The sequence below is a fragment of the Diuraphis noxia genome, unplaced genomic scaffold (genome assembly GCF_037042655.1).
Source record: "Diuraphis noxia isolate RWA-SAM2 unplaced genomic scaffold, SU_Dnox_SAM2 contig0003, whole genome shotgun sequence".
Taxonomy (NCBI): Eukaryota; Metazoa; Arthropoda; class Insecta; order Hemiptera; family Aphididae; genus Diuraphis; species Diuraphis noxia.
The window spans coordinates 55,523,572-55,540,223 of NW_028301713.1; the positions used below are offsets into that span (position 1 = coordinate 55,523,572).

The 16,652-nt window shown below is 29.1% G+C and overlaps 1 protein-coding gene across 4 annotated transcripts; it reads left to right on the plus strand.

Moving 5' to 3' along the window:
• Positions 1–2,634: 2,634 nt before the first annotated feature.
• On the plus strand, positions 2,635–14,147 carry LOC107165471 (uncharacterized). 4 transcript variants are annotated; one of them, XR_016191065.1, is made up of 14 exons: positions 2,635–3,044; positions 3,153–3,267; positions 3,631–3,698; positions 4,358–4,406; positions 10,175–10,246; positions 10,673–10,786; positions 10,852–11,124; positions 11,210–11,338; positions 11,760–12,047; positions 12,112–12,369; positions 12,457–12,668; positions 13,101–13,258; positions 13,360–13,567; positions 13,674–13,901. XR_016191065.1 is itself a non-coding variant. In XM_089224085.1 (14 exons), the coding sequence occupies exons 1-14, from the start codon at positions 2,727–2,729 to the stop codon at positions 13,912–13,914; spliced, it is 2,517 nt and encodes an 838-aa protein (XP_089080211.1). In that variant the 5' UTR covers positions 2,641–2,726; the 3' UTR covers positions 13,915–14,147. The 4 variants fall into 4 exon arrangements, 3 of the variants coding, with proteins under 3 accessions (XP_089080212.1, XP_089080211.1, XP_089080214.1); XM_089224085.1 differs by having other exon boundaries at positions 2,641–3,044; positions 13,346–13,567; positions 13,674–14,147; XM_089224088.1 differs by having other exon boundaries at positions 2,874–3,082; positions 13,346–13,567; positions 13,674–14,147.
• The last annotated feature ends 2,505 nt before the right edge of the window (positions 14,148–16,652 follow it).

Below are 16,652 nucleotides of genomic sequence, written 5' to 3' on the forward strand. Positions count from 1 at the left end.
TTTGTAATTACTAATAAAATATAATCCCTTACATGTAAAATAACGTAAACATTTTTCATAAGCAAAATCAAGGGATACATTTGGTCAAGTTATAACTAAATGAACATTTTCAATCTGTAAGGTGGTATGTGGATATATGAATAGAGATCCGCAACCATAGACTGTTATAATATTATATTAAGTCTGGTCTCATATCTTAAAATTACTTTCTTTTACTCAATGTCAACATCTGTGTTTTTAAAAAAGGGTATGGGCGTAGTATGCATGATATGTATATATGATATAGACTCCACAGAAACTTTTGTAGCCCTCTCACTGTGTTAACTTTCTTTAGAATATTTTATCCGAAGTTATAGATTTAATTGTTTTTGTAACATTCCCTAAAATTCATCAAGACTCCAAATATATTATCAATGTAATGTTTATTGGCGATTATTGCATTTATACATAGATACATATTAGTGATATTATATCTACCTATTTAGTTTATCATAAATTCATAAACATGTTTACTTAAAGTTCAAAAATTTTAATTATCTTTTATGTAATATGAAATAAAATGTCAGGTCAAGAAGGAGTTAAATATGTATAAATTATTTTTTCTCAAAAATGATCTCTTCCCATTTATTTCAAGTTAAGCATAAATGCATAATGCGTTTTTAGAATACATTTTTCTAGTCCTACATGGCTACATAGCCCTCACAGATAATTATACCAAACTACGCTCATGCATCATGCAGGGTGCTAACATATAACCAGACCAATTTTTTTAAACCCCCTGGAAACTTTTTCTTCGTCATAATATAGTGCCGGCAGTAGAGTCATTGGTGCCCTGGGCGAGTAAACAAATATGCGCCCCTCCTCATATAAATAGTAGTTTTATTTTAAATTAAAAATTCAAGTGCCATGATTTTATGGTTTCTTTACTTACGCCAACAAATCATATTTAAAAAAGATTATTTAGAAGATTCTAAACCTTGATTGTTATAAGTTTTAACATTATATCATTGAGGCGCCCCCTTTCAACAAGCGCCCAGGTCGCCCACCCCTAACGCTGGCCCTGTCATAATATGACCTAACATAACCTATGTCATGTGGGGTTGGATATTATATAATACATAAAACCAATTTAATATTTTAATGAGCTAAAAAAAAAAAATGGAAAGTTGCTTTTGGCACACATATAATATACTCAATGCCAGATTTAGGAGTAGGGATTTACATGAACGCAACTAGGATTGAATAATTACATGGGTTATTATTGAGAGGCCTAAATTTTATAATAATATATGTTATATATTAATAAATGTCTATATATATTTATATCTATTATAATTTATAAATAATCCTGCGGGTTGGACTGTGGAGAGCCCCCATACCTACAATTTTAGCATTACTGGAACTTAGTAGTCAGAAAAAGTCCTCTAAAATTAGTTCGAAACCGTTCAAAAGTCGTTTTTTGTTTACAATGATTTAACAAATGAATTCAAATTTAGCACATTTTCAATTCAAGTACCTTCTCAATGGCGAGTTACGATCAGCACAATCAGCACATGGTATTCATCAAAGCAATTTTAATCATTTTTTTTTTTTTTTTAATATTAGTAATTTTATTAGTGCCTACCTAATATATTATAATAGTTGATAAAATTATCTATTTTATTAATAGTAAGTGGTGTTTATTCTACTAATGTATTTATTCATTGATTTAAATTTTACTTTTTTTTTTTAATTCAGGTATTTTAGATATTACTTTTGTCAAGCTTCCAGCAACATTCGTAAGTTAAATCAGAATTCAGTATAAAAAGTAAGGTTTTAAAATTAAAATTATTTAACAATTTATTACAAACAATTTTTTTTTTGATATACATACAATATAAATTTTGAAAAATGTATGAAACAATGAATTAAGTATCTATTATTTGCACTATTTATATGTATCTACATTCTACTAATATAATGTTAGTTTTATAATTATAGACTAAAGAAGTTATTTTCATAAAATATCAATTAATCAACAAATAAATCAATAAATATTGTACTACTTAAAGTGTGTACAATTATTACAACTTAACTACTTGCATTAATAAGAATTGTTATTTGATAGATTTTAATTGACTTAGTTGCAATGAATAATTATTTTATACCTACATGGAAATGGGGAATTACTGCATTACAGGGGGAAAATATCGAATATCAATAAATGTATATAACAAGTACGTGTATATTATATTACATGATCTATCACACATATTATATTATATAGAAAATACAATCATATGTCAGATTTTGTGCTATATTTAAATTCATATTGAATTTTTTTCCTTCCATTATTTAAGCACGTCTTCAAATATATACAATATACATATACATATATACGTTATTGCAATGTTGCATATTTAATATAAGCTGCATATCACGGTTGATGCGTCTTGATACAGCGGTCAAGTGTTGAGATTTTAATCATTCATAGATTCTTATAGTAATTAGTTTCAATTAAAAGAGCATACCGTTAATTGAGTCTGATTAAAACGGGATCGTTGACTGCTACAGATTGCAGTGTAGCATATGGGGGAGATTACTATATTGAAGTGTCTAATTAAGTCACTGTGTGCGTTCGGGCGTGCCGAATACTGTTTCACCGAATTGGGGGGACCTCGTTATTCTTTAAATACTTATAATGTTAACTGAGTCTATGCTGTTGACCTAAAATTGTGCGTTCAATCATGCAGTACTTCCCGAATGTGTGCTTAGTCGCGGTCATAACGATCCAATACGTACTGTTGTATGGACTGTACGAGTACATACATGAAGTGGACATCAAGTGTTCGGCACTGGAGGCAGCGGCGAACCATCGGCCTCGCCGGAATGTGGATATCGCTGAGAACTCGGTATCTTCAAAGACCGAAAGTGGCGGAGAAAAAGTGGAATTCATCAATCCGAATTTCCGACCTATTATTGAAAAAGAAACCAACGCTAAGGGAGAACCACCAAACGGCACCAAAGAGGAATGGTATTGGCTCAACGCCTACTCGAGGATACCAGTAAGAGACAGAGAGAGTGCATAGCGCACATCCAATACGTAAAATATACAGTGCTTATGGTTAATATAATAAATATTAAACTAATATCTAAACGGTAAAAATCTATAGGTAGCTGCTCTTCAGGGTTTCTGCTCATCTACTAGAGACTATTGTCCACCTGGGAAAGAGGGACCCATAGGTCCTCGAGGGGAGATCGGTCCGGGAGGACTACCAGGCAACAAAGGTATACGATTTATTTAAAAAAAAAAATTATATCTATCCTAAACACAGATTATTTTTATTGATTATTAAAAATGAAAAACAAATGCTTAAAATAATATCTTTTTATTTAATAATTCACTAATATTTAAACCATAAAATAATTATGTTATTTTTATAGTCTAATAGTGCCAAATAGTCCATAGGATAAATTTAACATAATTCATCTCTTTTAAATTTATGTTTATTAAATATTGTAGAATATTATACTGTTTTCAACTAAAAAAGATAGATCTTGGATAATTAAAGTGTCTTTAAAATCATATCTAATAAAACAAAATTTATTTATAAAATGTTTAACTATAAAATAATGATTTTTTTGTTATAGGTGAACCAGGTCAGGATGGTCCAATGGGTCGTGAAGGTCCAAAAGGGCCTACGGGACTACCAGGGCCGGTTCGTATAGGTGCTATATGCAATCTTAATTGACGTAATATAAAATTATGGGGCTAGGTCAGTTGGGTCCCGCGAAAAAAAAGTCCCAGCTACTAATTAAAAATCTAAAAACTAAATTTCATAAGATTATACTATTGCATATTTAATTTATATTAATTAAAAATATTACAAATACAAATTAATAAAAAAAATAAATTTCATTATAATGATATTAAATTTTAATATAATATATAATGTATCTACTCGGTAAAAACTTAATTATTATTGATTTAATAAACTCAAATCGGATTATAACATTACTGGTGTATTTGATAGTACGCTCTCCAGTATAATAATAATAATAATTAAATTCATTTTTTATTTATTAATTTGTATTTATAATATTTTTAATCAATATAAATAAAGTATATAATAATATAATATAATGCAATTTCATTTTATATAGCATATAACATATGATAACAATAATAACATTTATTTTTTTAATTAGTAGCCGAAACGGCGTTACCTACAATCTTCTTTTCCCGGGACCCAACTTAACTACTACTTGTTTTTTTCCCGGGACTCAATTTACCTTGTTATGGTCATTTGGGACCCAATTTACTAATTCTGAAAATTATCAACTTTATAACGTATTATTAAGACATTTTTATTTATAGGTGGGTCCAAAAGGAGAAAGAGGGCTAACTGGTTTTCCAGGAGCACCTGGTAAGGATAATTCATATGTAATATAAATTAATATGGTTAATACTTAAAATAATAAAAATCTTCCATAGTTCGATAGTTCTGACGATACCCAGTTTAAAGCCATGAAAAAAAAATAAAAATATATCAACATTTTTTTGTTCAAAATTGTAATTATACTATAGCTTAGGTATTGGGCAATTACTTATTTTTAGCATTTAGGCTAAACAACTAAATATTATAGGTACAACCACTAATTAAATAAAGTATCGATGGATTGATGTGTATAATTTGAAATAAAAAATTCTTATACATAACAATATAACATAGACTTAGATTATATAGGCACCTATTCAATGTTAACAGTATTTAAGTATAGGGGCAGTTGCTCATAGTGGTGGACTGAAACACTATGCTATTGTGCAATGGGCCTGATCTGGTGAAATATTATTATTTTTGACGATTTTCTTAGGGCATCTATTTAGAGCACTCTGGACTGTGTATATCAGCATGGTCCGTTCTGTTAAACTAAATTTTAAATGGTTATGACTGGGTTCCGGATTTTAATACAAAATACTTTATTTTTAGCTAATTCCTAAGAATGTTTTTTAAGTATCAAAGAATTAAAAACGTAAACTTTTATTTAGGTATCGCTTTTCGAGCATTATATTATAATTTTGTTAGTGTTCCTAGATTTATACGTTACATCTTACATACATTGATAGATTGCACTCTGATTATAATTATTTTATTTTGTTAATTTTTAGTGTTCTTAGATTAATACATTACATACATTTTTAGATTGAACTTATTTAACAATTAAAAATTTTAAAAAGTTTGTTCCATCAACTTATCATATTTAGCAGTGCAACTGTCCAAATGTTCGGGCTTTTTAAAAATTAACGCGATGGAGCTTTGCTCACACATACTCCGTAATTATTGTAAATTGTGCATGACAGGCCTATTTGGTCAGGAAATTAAATACCTGAGAGGTCTAGTTCTTCAAGCTCGCGTTTGAACCGGCTAACTGCGTTAGGTTAAACGCACTATTTCGTTGGGTTTAGTAAGGTTTAGTGAGGTTAATTTAATTAATTTAAAATTTAGTTAATTTAACCTCACTAAACCTCACTAAATCTTACTAAACCTTACTAAACCTCATTAAACCTAACCTTACCTAACGAAATAGTGCGTAGCTCGGCTCGCCGTATGTGACCCGTAACTGTATATCTAGGAATCACGCCGTAGGGAACTAGAGACACGTGTGATGACTCGCATGGAACTCCACGCAGGGACGTATCCAGATGGGGTCCATGCCCCCCCCATCCCTGAAATGTAAAAAATGTCAGACGACATTTTTTTTAGAATCTGAGTGGAATGAAAAAGTTAGTTTTTTACAATGATGATTTTTTTAATTTGACCCCCTCCCCCACCGAAATAAAATCCTGCAGGCTATGTCTCTGACTCCCCATGTTGTAATAAGACGTATAACCATTCCCACGGCACGTCTATGATAAAAACGAGTAATGAAAATCAGCTAAATAGACTTGAATTGGAATGAAAAAAGTAACTTGCTCCACTTGGCTTTTTTCTGAATCAATTACTATAATCACTAGGTTCCGGATTTCAATGTAAAGTGCATCTTTTTTTAGTTGATCATAGACAATGCTTTTTAAGTACATAATTCGTTTCATGTAACGAGTGTTTCAAGGTAAACAAGCTAAACATTTTATTCTGCATTTTTTTGGGTCATTTTTATGGTTTTAATGCATATTTGTTCAATATATTATACAAATTTAGCGTGTTTATTAATATATATGTTTAGAATGAATAATATTGCTTCAAAATATATGCGTGTCAGCATCATAACAGCATCAAACCAATTTTTCCATTTTTTTTTTTAAAAATAAAATAATAAATATATTTTAATGATAAATTCCAAATTAAAATACCGAATTCTTTTTAAAAAAATATGTAAATGGCATTTTTAAGGTCATGTTCGAGATAAACTGCATTTTTTAAAGAAAGACATTTTTGGCTATTTTTTAGAGCATATTTGTATGGTTTTAAGTGCATTTTAATCTGGGCCCTAATAATCACTTTAAATACTACCTAATGGCTGACAAAAAATATAACAAAATAAAAATTTTGTTAAACTATAGTTAATTTTATCATACTATGAAAGTCAAAATTAAGAACGTAGATTTTAAAGTTTTATGGCATGTGGTGACTAGTGGTGTAACATCGGCACAACGAGGCATTTGAACAAGGGGGTGTTTAAGCTCAAGGTGTTTTTGTGACTTAATGGGAGCTAACTTTTTAAACAATTGTTTAGGCCGTTTAGGGTGCTAATTTTGACTTAGGGTATGCTATCATTTTTACGTTCCCTATATACCTATATAATATGAAAGAATACATAATACCACAAATAAACTCTATGGTTATCATCAATCAGGGGTGTATTTAGAAAGTGAGAGTCACAAACAAAAATGAGCATTTCAAAATAATTTCATAATTTGTTACTGTCATATACATGACACATGTATTAGAAACTTAAAATGGAGTACGTTATTTGTTTATTTAATTCAGACATTTACCAATTGATTTCGGTAAAACCTAGGAAATACAAAACTTACAAACGGGATTTGGTAAACCTTAGAATGCAATTTTTTACTAATAATTTTCATTGTTGAAGTATATACTACATAAATGACTACCTAGTATATTAAATACACGATACACATGTTTATATTATATTATCACAATAAATTAATATTATTATTACATACTAATGCAGTGTTACTATATTATAGGTACTAAGTACATTTATTACTAGTATATTATTTTTATTATTAAATTATTTATTTGTACAGACTTAGATACTATTGCTGTGGCATCTCGAGTTGCGCAATACATTTTTGGATCGGCACTTACATCTGTTATAGCGTTTTCCACCACACGGCACTGACTGCACCAGTGCATATTTTTATGTTCCATCAGCAAGATTAATGTGCACTGAGTAGAATTTTTATATTTCATCTCAATGCACTACATCAGTTTTTTGCACCCTTTGCAATGATAAGTACCACAGTCCACAATACCCATTAAATATTTTATTATTTTTATATATCAGTGATAACTGATAAGTATAGATTTTATGTTTCATCTACACTTGCTACAGCCCACACTAGGACGATTATAAGTAAACTGTACCAGTATTACGTGTTTCCTTGGTGGAAAAAGCTATTAGTCATACATTTATTCATACAATCACACCTTATTAATCCTTGTCCACCAGTCATAGAGAGTTGCGATATTAGGTAGAACAACTTTAATCACATGCGTACCTTTTTGTCTAATTTATTGATTCTGCGATATCAAAGTCGAAATGAAAATTCCCAAAGTCAATACTCGAATAACAATAAATTATGATAACCATGATTGAAGTAAATCGCAGTAAAATGTCACTTATTATATAAATTTATTGTTATAAGTATGGCTCGGATGTTGTTGCATTTGCAATTTTTTTTTTATTGTTCAGATTCATTGCTAAGTAAGTTATAAATTTGTTTCAAACGAGTACCAGTTAATATATACAAATTTTAAGCGCAACTTTTTGTAATTTTTGACCCTTTTTCAATTTTATTGCAATTTTGTTGATTGTCGTCAGTTTCAATGAAATTATATATATTTTTTTATGTTTTCACTTTTTTTTTTGTTAGATTATAGTGATTATACATTGCAATAATTTTCAAGGTAAGTTAAGGTTTTTTTAAAAAAAGAAATCAAAAATAGTTTAAATAAAAAGTTTTAAATTTTGATAAAATTATTTGTAGATTTCTGAGAAAATAAGAAGACGCACAATTTACCAGATTTTTAATGACAACTGACGAGAATTTGAATTTGAATCTTTTTTATTATCTACTCGTTTAAAACCTATCTAATACAACTTTATAATATTACTTAATAAAATGACTTAATCCATTTCCAAAAATAATTTGTTAATATATTTTTTTAAATTTTTTGGATACAAATATTTTTTTATTGCAATTTTTAAGTGCAATTTTGGGTTTTTTTTCACAGCAATAATGCAATCAATTTTATAAAATTTTTAGTGCAACAACATCCGAGCCCTAGTTATAAGATATAGCTATAATAGAAATGTGTCATGTGTGTATCTAATAAACTAGTTATTAATGTAGTACCTAATATACTTCAACAATAATAATTATTAATGAAAAAATTTCATAGTTTACTAACACTGATTGTTTATCCTAAGATTTACCAAATCTCGTTTGTAAAAGTCCAAACTACAAAAATCATTCGGCCCATTCGGGGTTTGACCAAATAATTGGTTCCAAGGTTTTACCAACAAAAGTCGGCGAAACCTAGGATTTAGCGAGTGGCGTAACTATGGGGTAGCGAGGGGTAGCGGTCGTGACCCCAAACATTTTTATGGGGTGGCAAGAGTATCATTTTGTTACCCCAAAATTATTTATATAATTTAGTAAAAAAAATCCGCGTCAGTGTGTATTTACTATTTATTTATCTTTAAATAGTTATCAAGAAAAAAATACGTTATTTGTAAATTTTCGGGGTACCACACGATTGCATACGATGTTTCTTTTTGAAAACACGATTGCGTACGATTTACTGTGCATCGTTGCTAAATTAATGTTTTTATTTTTGATCAGTAAAATTTAAATTTTGGAAAAATGACTTAAGTTATGGTACCACTTAAAAATCTCAATTTTCGATAAATACCTATGTTATAATAATATAGTACACAAAATAAAATAATTAAATGTTAAAATAATATAATAAAAAATAGTTATTCAATAAAAATAAAAAAAAAAATTATGGAAGTAACCCCTGTTCTATAAGTTCAAAGCAAATGGCAACAGTGCTTTAAAGCTGCAGACAAAAATCGTACGCAATCGTGTTTTACCGGAATTTTCGTGTTATAAAACTGTATAATAATAGTATAATGATAAGTATAATATAATAATATATAAGTATAATTATTATTTTAAAATAATTTAGGAGGAAATTATGCGTATAAGTGGTACTCATCACTCATTATGCTTATTGGAGAAGGTGAAGTATTTAAAAGTGTTCGTTACCCCAAATATTTGCTGTTAGTTACGCCACTGGATTTAGCGGTTATACTCTGTAACACAAATAAACATTGTCTATAAACTTTATTTTGTGAAATTCAACCATGGCGCACTAATATAAATACCCATAATAATATAACTGCAGTAAGCTGATAATGTTTGTTGCATGTGTTCTGGGAAAATGTCAATTTTATTTAAAAATGTTATAACTTATAATTTTATCTTATTCGTTGATTATTTTAAGTATTTTTCATATTATTATTGAAGTATACGTTAATCAATTCCGTCCGAATGCACGCAATATTTAATGGAGATTAAGATAAGGTAAATCCACGGTGAAATATTTTGCATATACTTGCGATTTACATACATATCCCATTAATTTTTTTCTATTGCTTTCATATTTTTACACGGCCCAGGGGGGAGGTGGTCCACCTATTGTTCCTCCCGTAAAACCACCATTGTTACATAGGTACAACTAGGTACCATATTATATATTCTAATTATAATGTATTATTAAAGAACAATTATTTTGTTTTGTACAGAATTATATCAAAGGTAACTAAAACTTTTTGTATTCCAACTAAGATAAAAATTAATGTTGAAAAATACATTTAATTGAGATTCATAAAAAAAAAAATAAATACTTAAATAAAATATGTTTCTTTAATAAACTAGGTTTAGATGGACGCGATGGTATTCCTGGAGAGCCCGGATTGGATGGAATGCCTGGAAAATATGGTCTTGATGGTTTGTATATGTATTGTACATTTTATAATTTATAATTTAGTTGATATTAGGATTTAGGATAAAAAAAATATATTTGTGCTGAATTTATAAATAGTAATTTATTGACATAGAATACCTATAAGAGAATCTTTCACTAACGGTGCAAATACTAAGTTTTTAAGAAAACGTTATTTATAGCTTACCAATGTATATAATAATATAATGATATACGACATAGCTAGGTAGTATATTATGGTTATTAATAATACATTTATAATATATACTTATCGTTTTTCGATGCAATAACTTTGAAGTATATTTTACTAGAACAATTTTTTCAAAATAATTTATATATATTTATTGAGATTAGTTATTTAGTACTATTATCCTAAATTTCCCATTTCATAAGAGTAATGAAATGTGTTTGTATATAATAATTGACTTTAGGTTTTCCTGGTACTAATGGTTTGCCCGGAAAGGATGCAACATGCTTCAATGGAACCGATGGAAAGCCTGGTGAAATGGGACCAATTGGACCACCCGGTCCTATTGGCCCAAAAGGTTAGAAATTATTTTTATTTTTTTCATATATTATAAAAAATTTTAATTAAAATTTGATCAATTAGGTTTAACTGGGCCGAAAGGTCGTCCAGGTAAACCAGGAGTTGATGGTACTCCTGGAAGACCAGGATTAAGTGCTTATAATTATACGGTGAATGGAACTCCCACGTCAGATTTTTTAACAGCTCCTAATATTATTGGACATTCTGAATTAAAGAATATCACTGTAAAAGAGGGGGATAATTTAAGGTTACGGTGTGTAGCAACAGGATCCCCAAAACCTACAATTGTATGGCAAAAACTTGATACAACTACAGTACCAATGGGATCGTGGAGAGGTTAGTTATTCTTAAAAGTATTTAATTTGTTTTACAAGTTATTTCATTATAAAATATATAAAATAATTGTTATTTAATATTTTAGAGGAGACAGTCACTGGCAATGCTATAAATATTACTAAAGTTAATAGACTTCATATGGGTCGTTATAAATGTATAGCTGATAATGGTATAGCTCCATCTGCAATACAATATTATTCAATTGAAACGCATTGTAAGTATACTTACCTAATAACATGTATATTTTGTTCCTTTCTGTTAGATCATTGTATAAATTTGAACAAAATGCCCAGATTTAAAATTATTGAAATAATTAGTAAATGTTTATTATTAAAACTACAGTAGGTACCTACCTATATAGACTGATGTCGCGTGAGGTATACAATTCACGTATGGTGAGACAATCTCCCACCATTTATATATAAATTATTTAACACTATTTAACACTGTTCTTTAACGGTAAGTTCAGCTATGAAGATTTGTTTTCGTATTGGACATTTTTACCTCTTGAAAACTTTACGAGATACTTGAAAAATTAAAAATTAAAAATTAAAGTGTATATTTGATGTTATATCAATTTATTATAAATTATAATCATAACAGGTATGCAATTTTTTTAAATATTTTTTTTTTAGTTCCTCCACTAATTTCTGTGCAAAATCAACATGTGGCCGCTGCAGTTAATCGTTCAACATATTTTGAATGCGAAGTAGAAGCTTATCCGTATGCGATTCACTACTGGGAACGAGAAGGAGACATTATAGATAGCAATGATAAATATAGTATAACCAGAATAGATGTTTCCAGTTATAAGTTCATAATGCAACTGAATATATCATCGGTCAATGATGATGATAATGGCACATATTACTGTGTGAGCAAAAACGATGAAGCCATCGTAGCTGGAAACATCACTTTATACAGTAAATATTTTAAAATAGTGTTGTAAATATTTCATTTAATAACATACTATTTTATACATAACAGTAGTTGATCCAACTTTGGTAACACCTCCACCTTATGTTGACCCTAATAATAAAATTAAGTTCGGTAAAGGACCTCCCGAGTTGATTGGAGAATACGATATATGTCAACCACCCGTAATCTGTCCAACTTGTCCAAAATCAAAAGAAACAAAAGAGTGTAAAGAAGAATTTACGATTGATGACTTGTTGGGCCATCAGCCATTAGCTATACAACAATTACACAAAGTCACCAATAAAGGTCATGCTAATCGAACTTTAGGTAAATGCTAAATTAAGAGTATAATTTGTATTGATGAGCTCCACATATAACTTACTTAGGTACCTAAAACAATGATATGTATTTCAGACTGTCAAGTATATGCGGTGGGTAAACCTGTTTTCAATAGGGTTTCGAATGCTTCATTTGGAAGTTGGATGAAAGATCCAATGTCACGTGAATCAAATGAAACAATTTGGATGACAATAAACGAGATAAATTCACTTTTTCAATTTTCTAATAAATCAATGTTTAAAGATAATAAACCAACAAAAACATATACCTTAAGTTACTCGTTCCATGTGAGTAAATGTTATAATTTATTATTTTGTACTTAACATTTGATTTTATTTATGAACGTCAAACAGCAGTAGGTATTATAAATAAAAAACACGATTTTATATCATATTAAACATATACCTATTTAACAATTTTGAGTATTAAAATAATCTTTAGAGTTTTGATTTAATTTAATAAAATAACAAAATTAATACAAATGCAATAATTTTTAATTGTCTTCAAAATTTCCGACTTTCCTATTTAACCTAAAATACCTAGGTATGTATCTTTGTTTTTGTTCTTAAAAAATCAATTTTTATTATTATTATTTTTACAAAAATACCATATTTAATGAGTTATTGATTTTCAAGAATTGATAATTTCTAAATTTGTTAAATTACATAGGTACTATTATAATAATATTGTAGTTAGTTCTTATAAAAAATGTGTTTTAGGGAAATAGTCATGCGATGTATAAGGACTCTTTTTATTTTCACGAAAAAGACAAACCAATAATTCGGAAGTTTGACATTCTACAAGACAAATACACAAATTTTTTGACGGTCCCATACTTAAATACTTCTAACCTTAAAAATCGTTTATATACAACCAAGTAATAAAATTGATCATTCATTTTAAACGAAATTCAACTGTACCTATACAGTTTAGAACTAAGTACAGTAGTGTTATGTATATTTAGAATGAATTATGTAGATTTGGCTGTCGAAGAAAATGGCTTATGGGTAATCTATGGTCTGGAAGATTCAAATAATACAGCTGTTCTACATGTAGATCCGGTGACTTTGGAAATCGAGTATGCTTGGAATATTAGCATCAAACATGATCGAGCAGGAGATATGTTTATCGTTTGCGGTGTATTATATGCAGTACATAGTGTAACTGAACGGAGTACAACCATTAGGTGATATATTATATAACATAAAAATATGAAATTAATTAAAAAATAAATAAAAATATTGTATTCGCCATATACTACGATGTATTAAATTTTTATTATTTTTATTTAGATTTGCACTGGATTTATACAAAAATGTTCGATTAAACGATGTTGATTTACCATTCACTAATCCATTTGCACACACTACACTAATCCAATACAATCCGCATAATAAAGAACTATTTACTTGGGACCAAGGAAATTTGTTAACGTATCCAATTAGATATAATGCTATGGGGTTAAATATTACTAACAAAGAATTAGATGATGAAATGATTCCATCTGGCATAGAACAGAGTAAATTAAAATAAATTATGAAATATTTTATATTTTTTTATAAATTTTAAAGTCTAATGTTATATTATATCATTGTGAAAACACGTCTAAATGTTCTAAACTTATTTGACAACTTAAGACTTATTATTTTTAATGTGTCTCCAAATACGTACAATAACAATAATATTTTTAGATATTTATTTTATTAAATTATTTATTTTTTTTTTATTTTATTAAATATACTCTACTTGATTGGTATTTTAATAAATCATATGTTATTATTTATTATGTATAAGTATAAGATATGGTTGATAAAGTATTCGTTATACAATACACATTTTGTTCTATTATTTTCTCGTAAAAACTAATTGTTATGGTATAATAATTTATGTTGAAATTGCATGACGTATTTATCAATTGATAAAAAATATATGTAACATCTGTTGATCTGTAAATGAGAGAACTAGAATTCCTCACAGCGAATATAATTATAAGATTTGTAAGTTTTACCTATATAACTATAAATTATAGGTTTATTTACTAAAAATCTTCAAACAATTAGGACAATTTAAGGTTGCTGTTACTGGTGTAATAGGTAATAGTCAATCCATCTAACACAACGACGTAGGGGGATTGCTCATATCGGTTTTATATTTCTCAGGATAACTCCATTAATACAATACAGCTAGTAATAATGTATTGTTATACATTTTTTTACATATTTTGCAGAAAAATTATATGTTGCTCAGCGTATTGTTTAAACAAAATAGGCACAATATACTTTCTGGAATATTCTCAACAATTTAATTTTAGTTCATCCCAAATTTAAAAAGTATTACATACCACGTTCTTACTTAACTAACCAAAGTTAAACAAATGCATGTAACAAAATTAACTAGACATGCATTATAGAAAAAAAATGGAATATGAACATAAGACCTGCCAGAAGAAAATATTTTAGTTTGTTTGATTCTCAATTAATTAAAATAGAAATTAGAGACTGCAGTCTACAATCTCCAGTTTCATTGGCCCGGAAATCTATTTATAATGAATTTATTGGTTAACTAATGATAAGTTAATTAGATAATTAGTTTGAGGCTAGCTAGCATTTAAATGTGTATAAAAATGAATATGATATAAACAATGGACTCAAAAATGAGATTAAAAATATTAAAAAACATTTAAAAAAACCAATCTTTGTTTCAAAATATGTTGTACTAAAATCTGGAGATTGCAGTCAATTTTCAATTACAAACAAAAAAGTTGACTAAGGACAATCAAGGAATAAAAAATATTAGATTCATTAAATTTTTTTACTATAAAAAACTGGAAAGGCCAAAAACGTGTTCATGACGTTTTGGTATAGTCACAAAAAAAAAGAAACAGAAAATATTAATTTTTATAATAGGTATAGTATTTAGTATCGTAGGTTAGATACCTATAAAAGATACGAAATATTTTAGATTTAACATCAATGTACAAATAAATATATGAGGAATTTAGTATGTAAGTAATATAAACTTATGTAATTATATACCAAACAAATTAAATTCAAACATACGACTCCCATTGAATTGCATTAATAATGTGTCATGTTTTTAAATGACGACTGCGAATGGGCGTAACCAACGACGAATCGTTTAGTTTTGTCTTGGGCAGTAGTTGAATAAAAATATATTACTTTAGTTTGACTGAGGATGACCTTTGAAAGGACGGTTTTTCTGGTTAATGTTAATGTTTGATTTTTTTTAACTTATTCACTATTATATAGCATTTGTAGGTATAGGTTAGTGTTTGTATTGATGTTGAACAGTTCCCATCCGTTCTTGGTTTTTGGACAGCAAAAAAAAGGTGTAGGTAGGTATCCATTGTCAGTACTGGGCAGGAGGTAGGTGTGAGATGGAGCAGTGCATCGGTCGTCGTCTATACGGTTTCAGATATCATTCTGGGGCCAGAGCAGGAGTTCTTTCCAGATGGTTATAGTTCAATAGTAGACGGTGGATTGAGGAGTCGGCAGAAAAGCAGAGGCTAGTGTTTGTAGATTGGCAGAGATAATACTCGGGCAAAAGAGGCTGCAGAGTGCATCAGGCAGGCAAGAGGTGGACGGGTAGGGTAAGAGTGTTGTTATTTTGTAGGCCAAAGCGCAGATTTTCTGGGTGATAAGAGGATCCCACCCAGTGCCAGAACTTGAGAGTCAAAGACCCAGGTGCAAACAAATGCATATGGGCCCCTCTTCCTTGAGATTAACACAAAAAAAAATTGACATCTATCCTCTAATGGCCCTTTGCTCTGCAGGCCACAGTGCTGTGCACTGCCTGCACTTATGATTTTTACGGCACTGCAGTCCCACCTTTGTATAACTTACTATGTTGGTGAATAAACGATACGCGAACAGCAGTATAGTGATAAACAGTTCCCACGCGTTTTTGATTTTTGAACTGAAAAAAAAAAACTATAGTTAGGTACAATAGTAAGGAAAATAGCCTACGTATGTGGTAATATTTCAAAGAGTTAGAATACGGTAATCGGTAGAATATGGTTTTGCTGTTTTTTTATTTTTTTATTACCGATTGATTCATAACAAACATTTTGAGCCTAGATGTATTGAAGGATTGATGAAATAGTAAAAAAATTAAAGTATTTTAATACGTTTTATAATAAGTATTAAATGGTACTTGTCTTCCCGTCCCGCCTAGCCTTTTCGGCGTGGAGCGAGTGTGGACGGTGTCGGCGTCGTCGTCACCCGTGGTGGTGGTGATGGTGGTTGATAAAA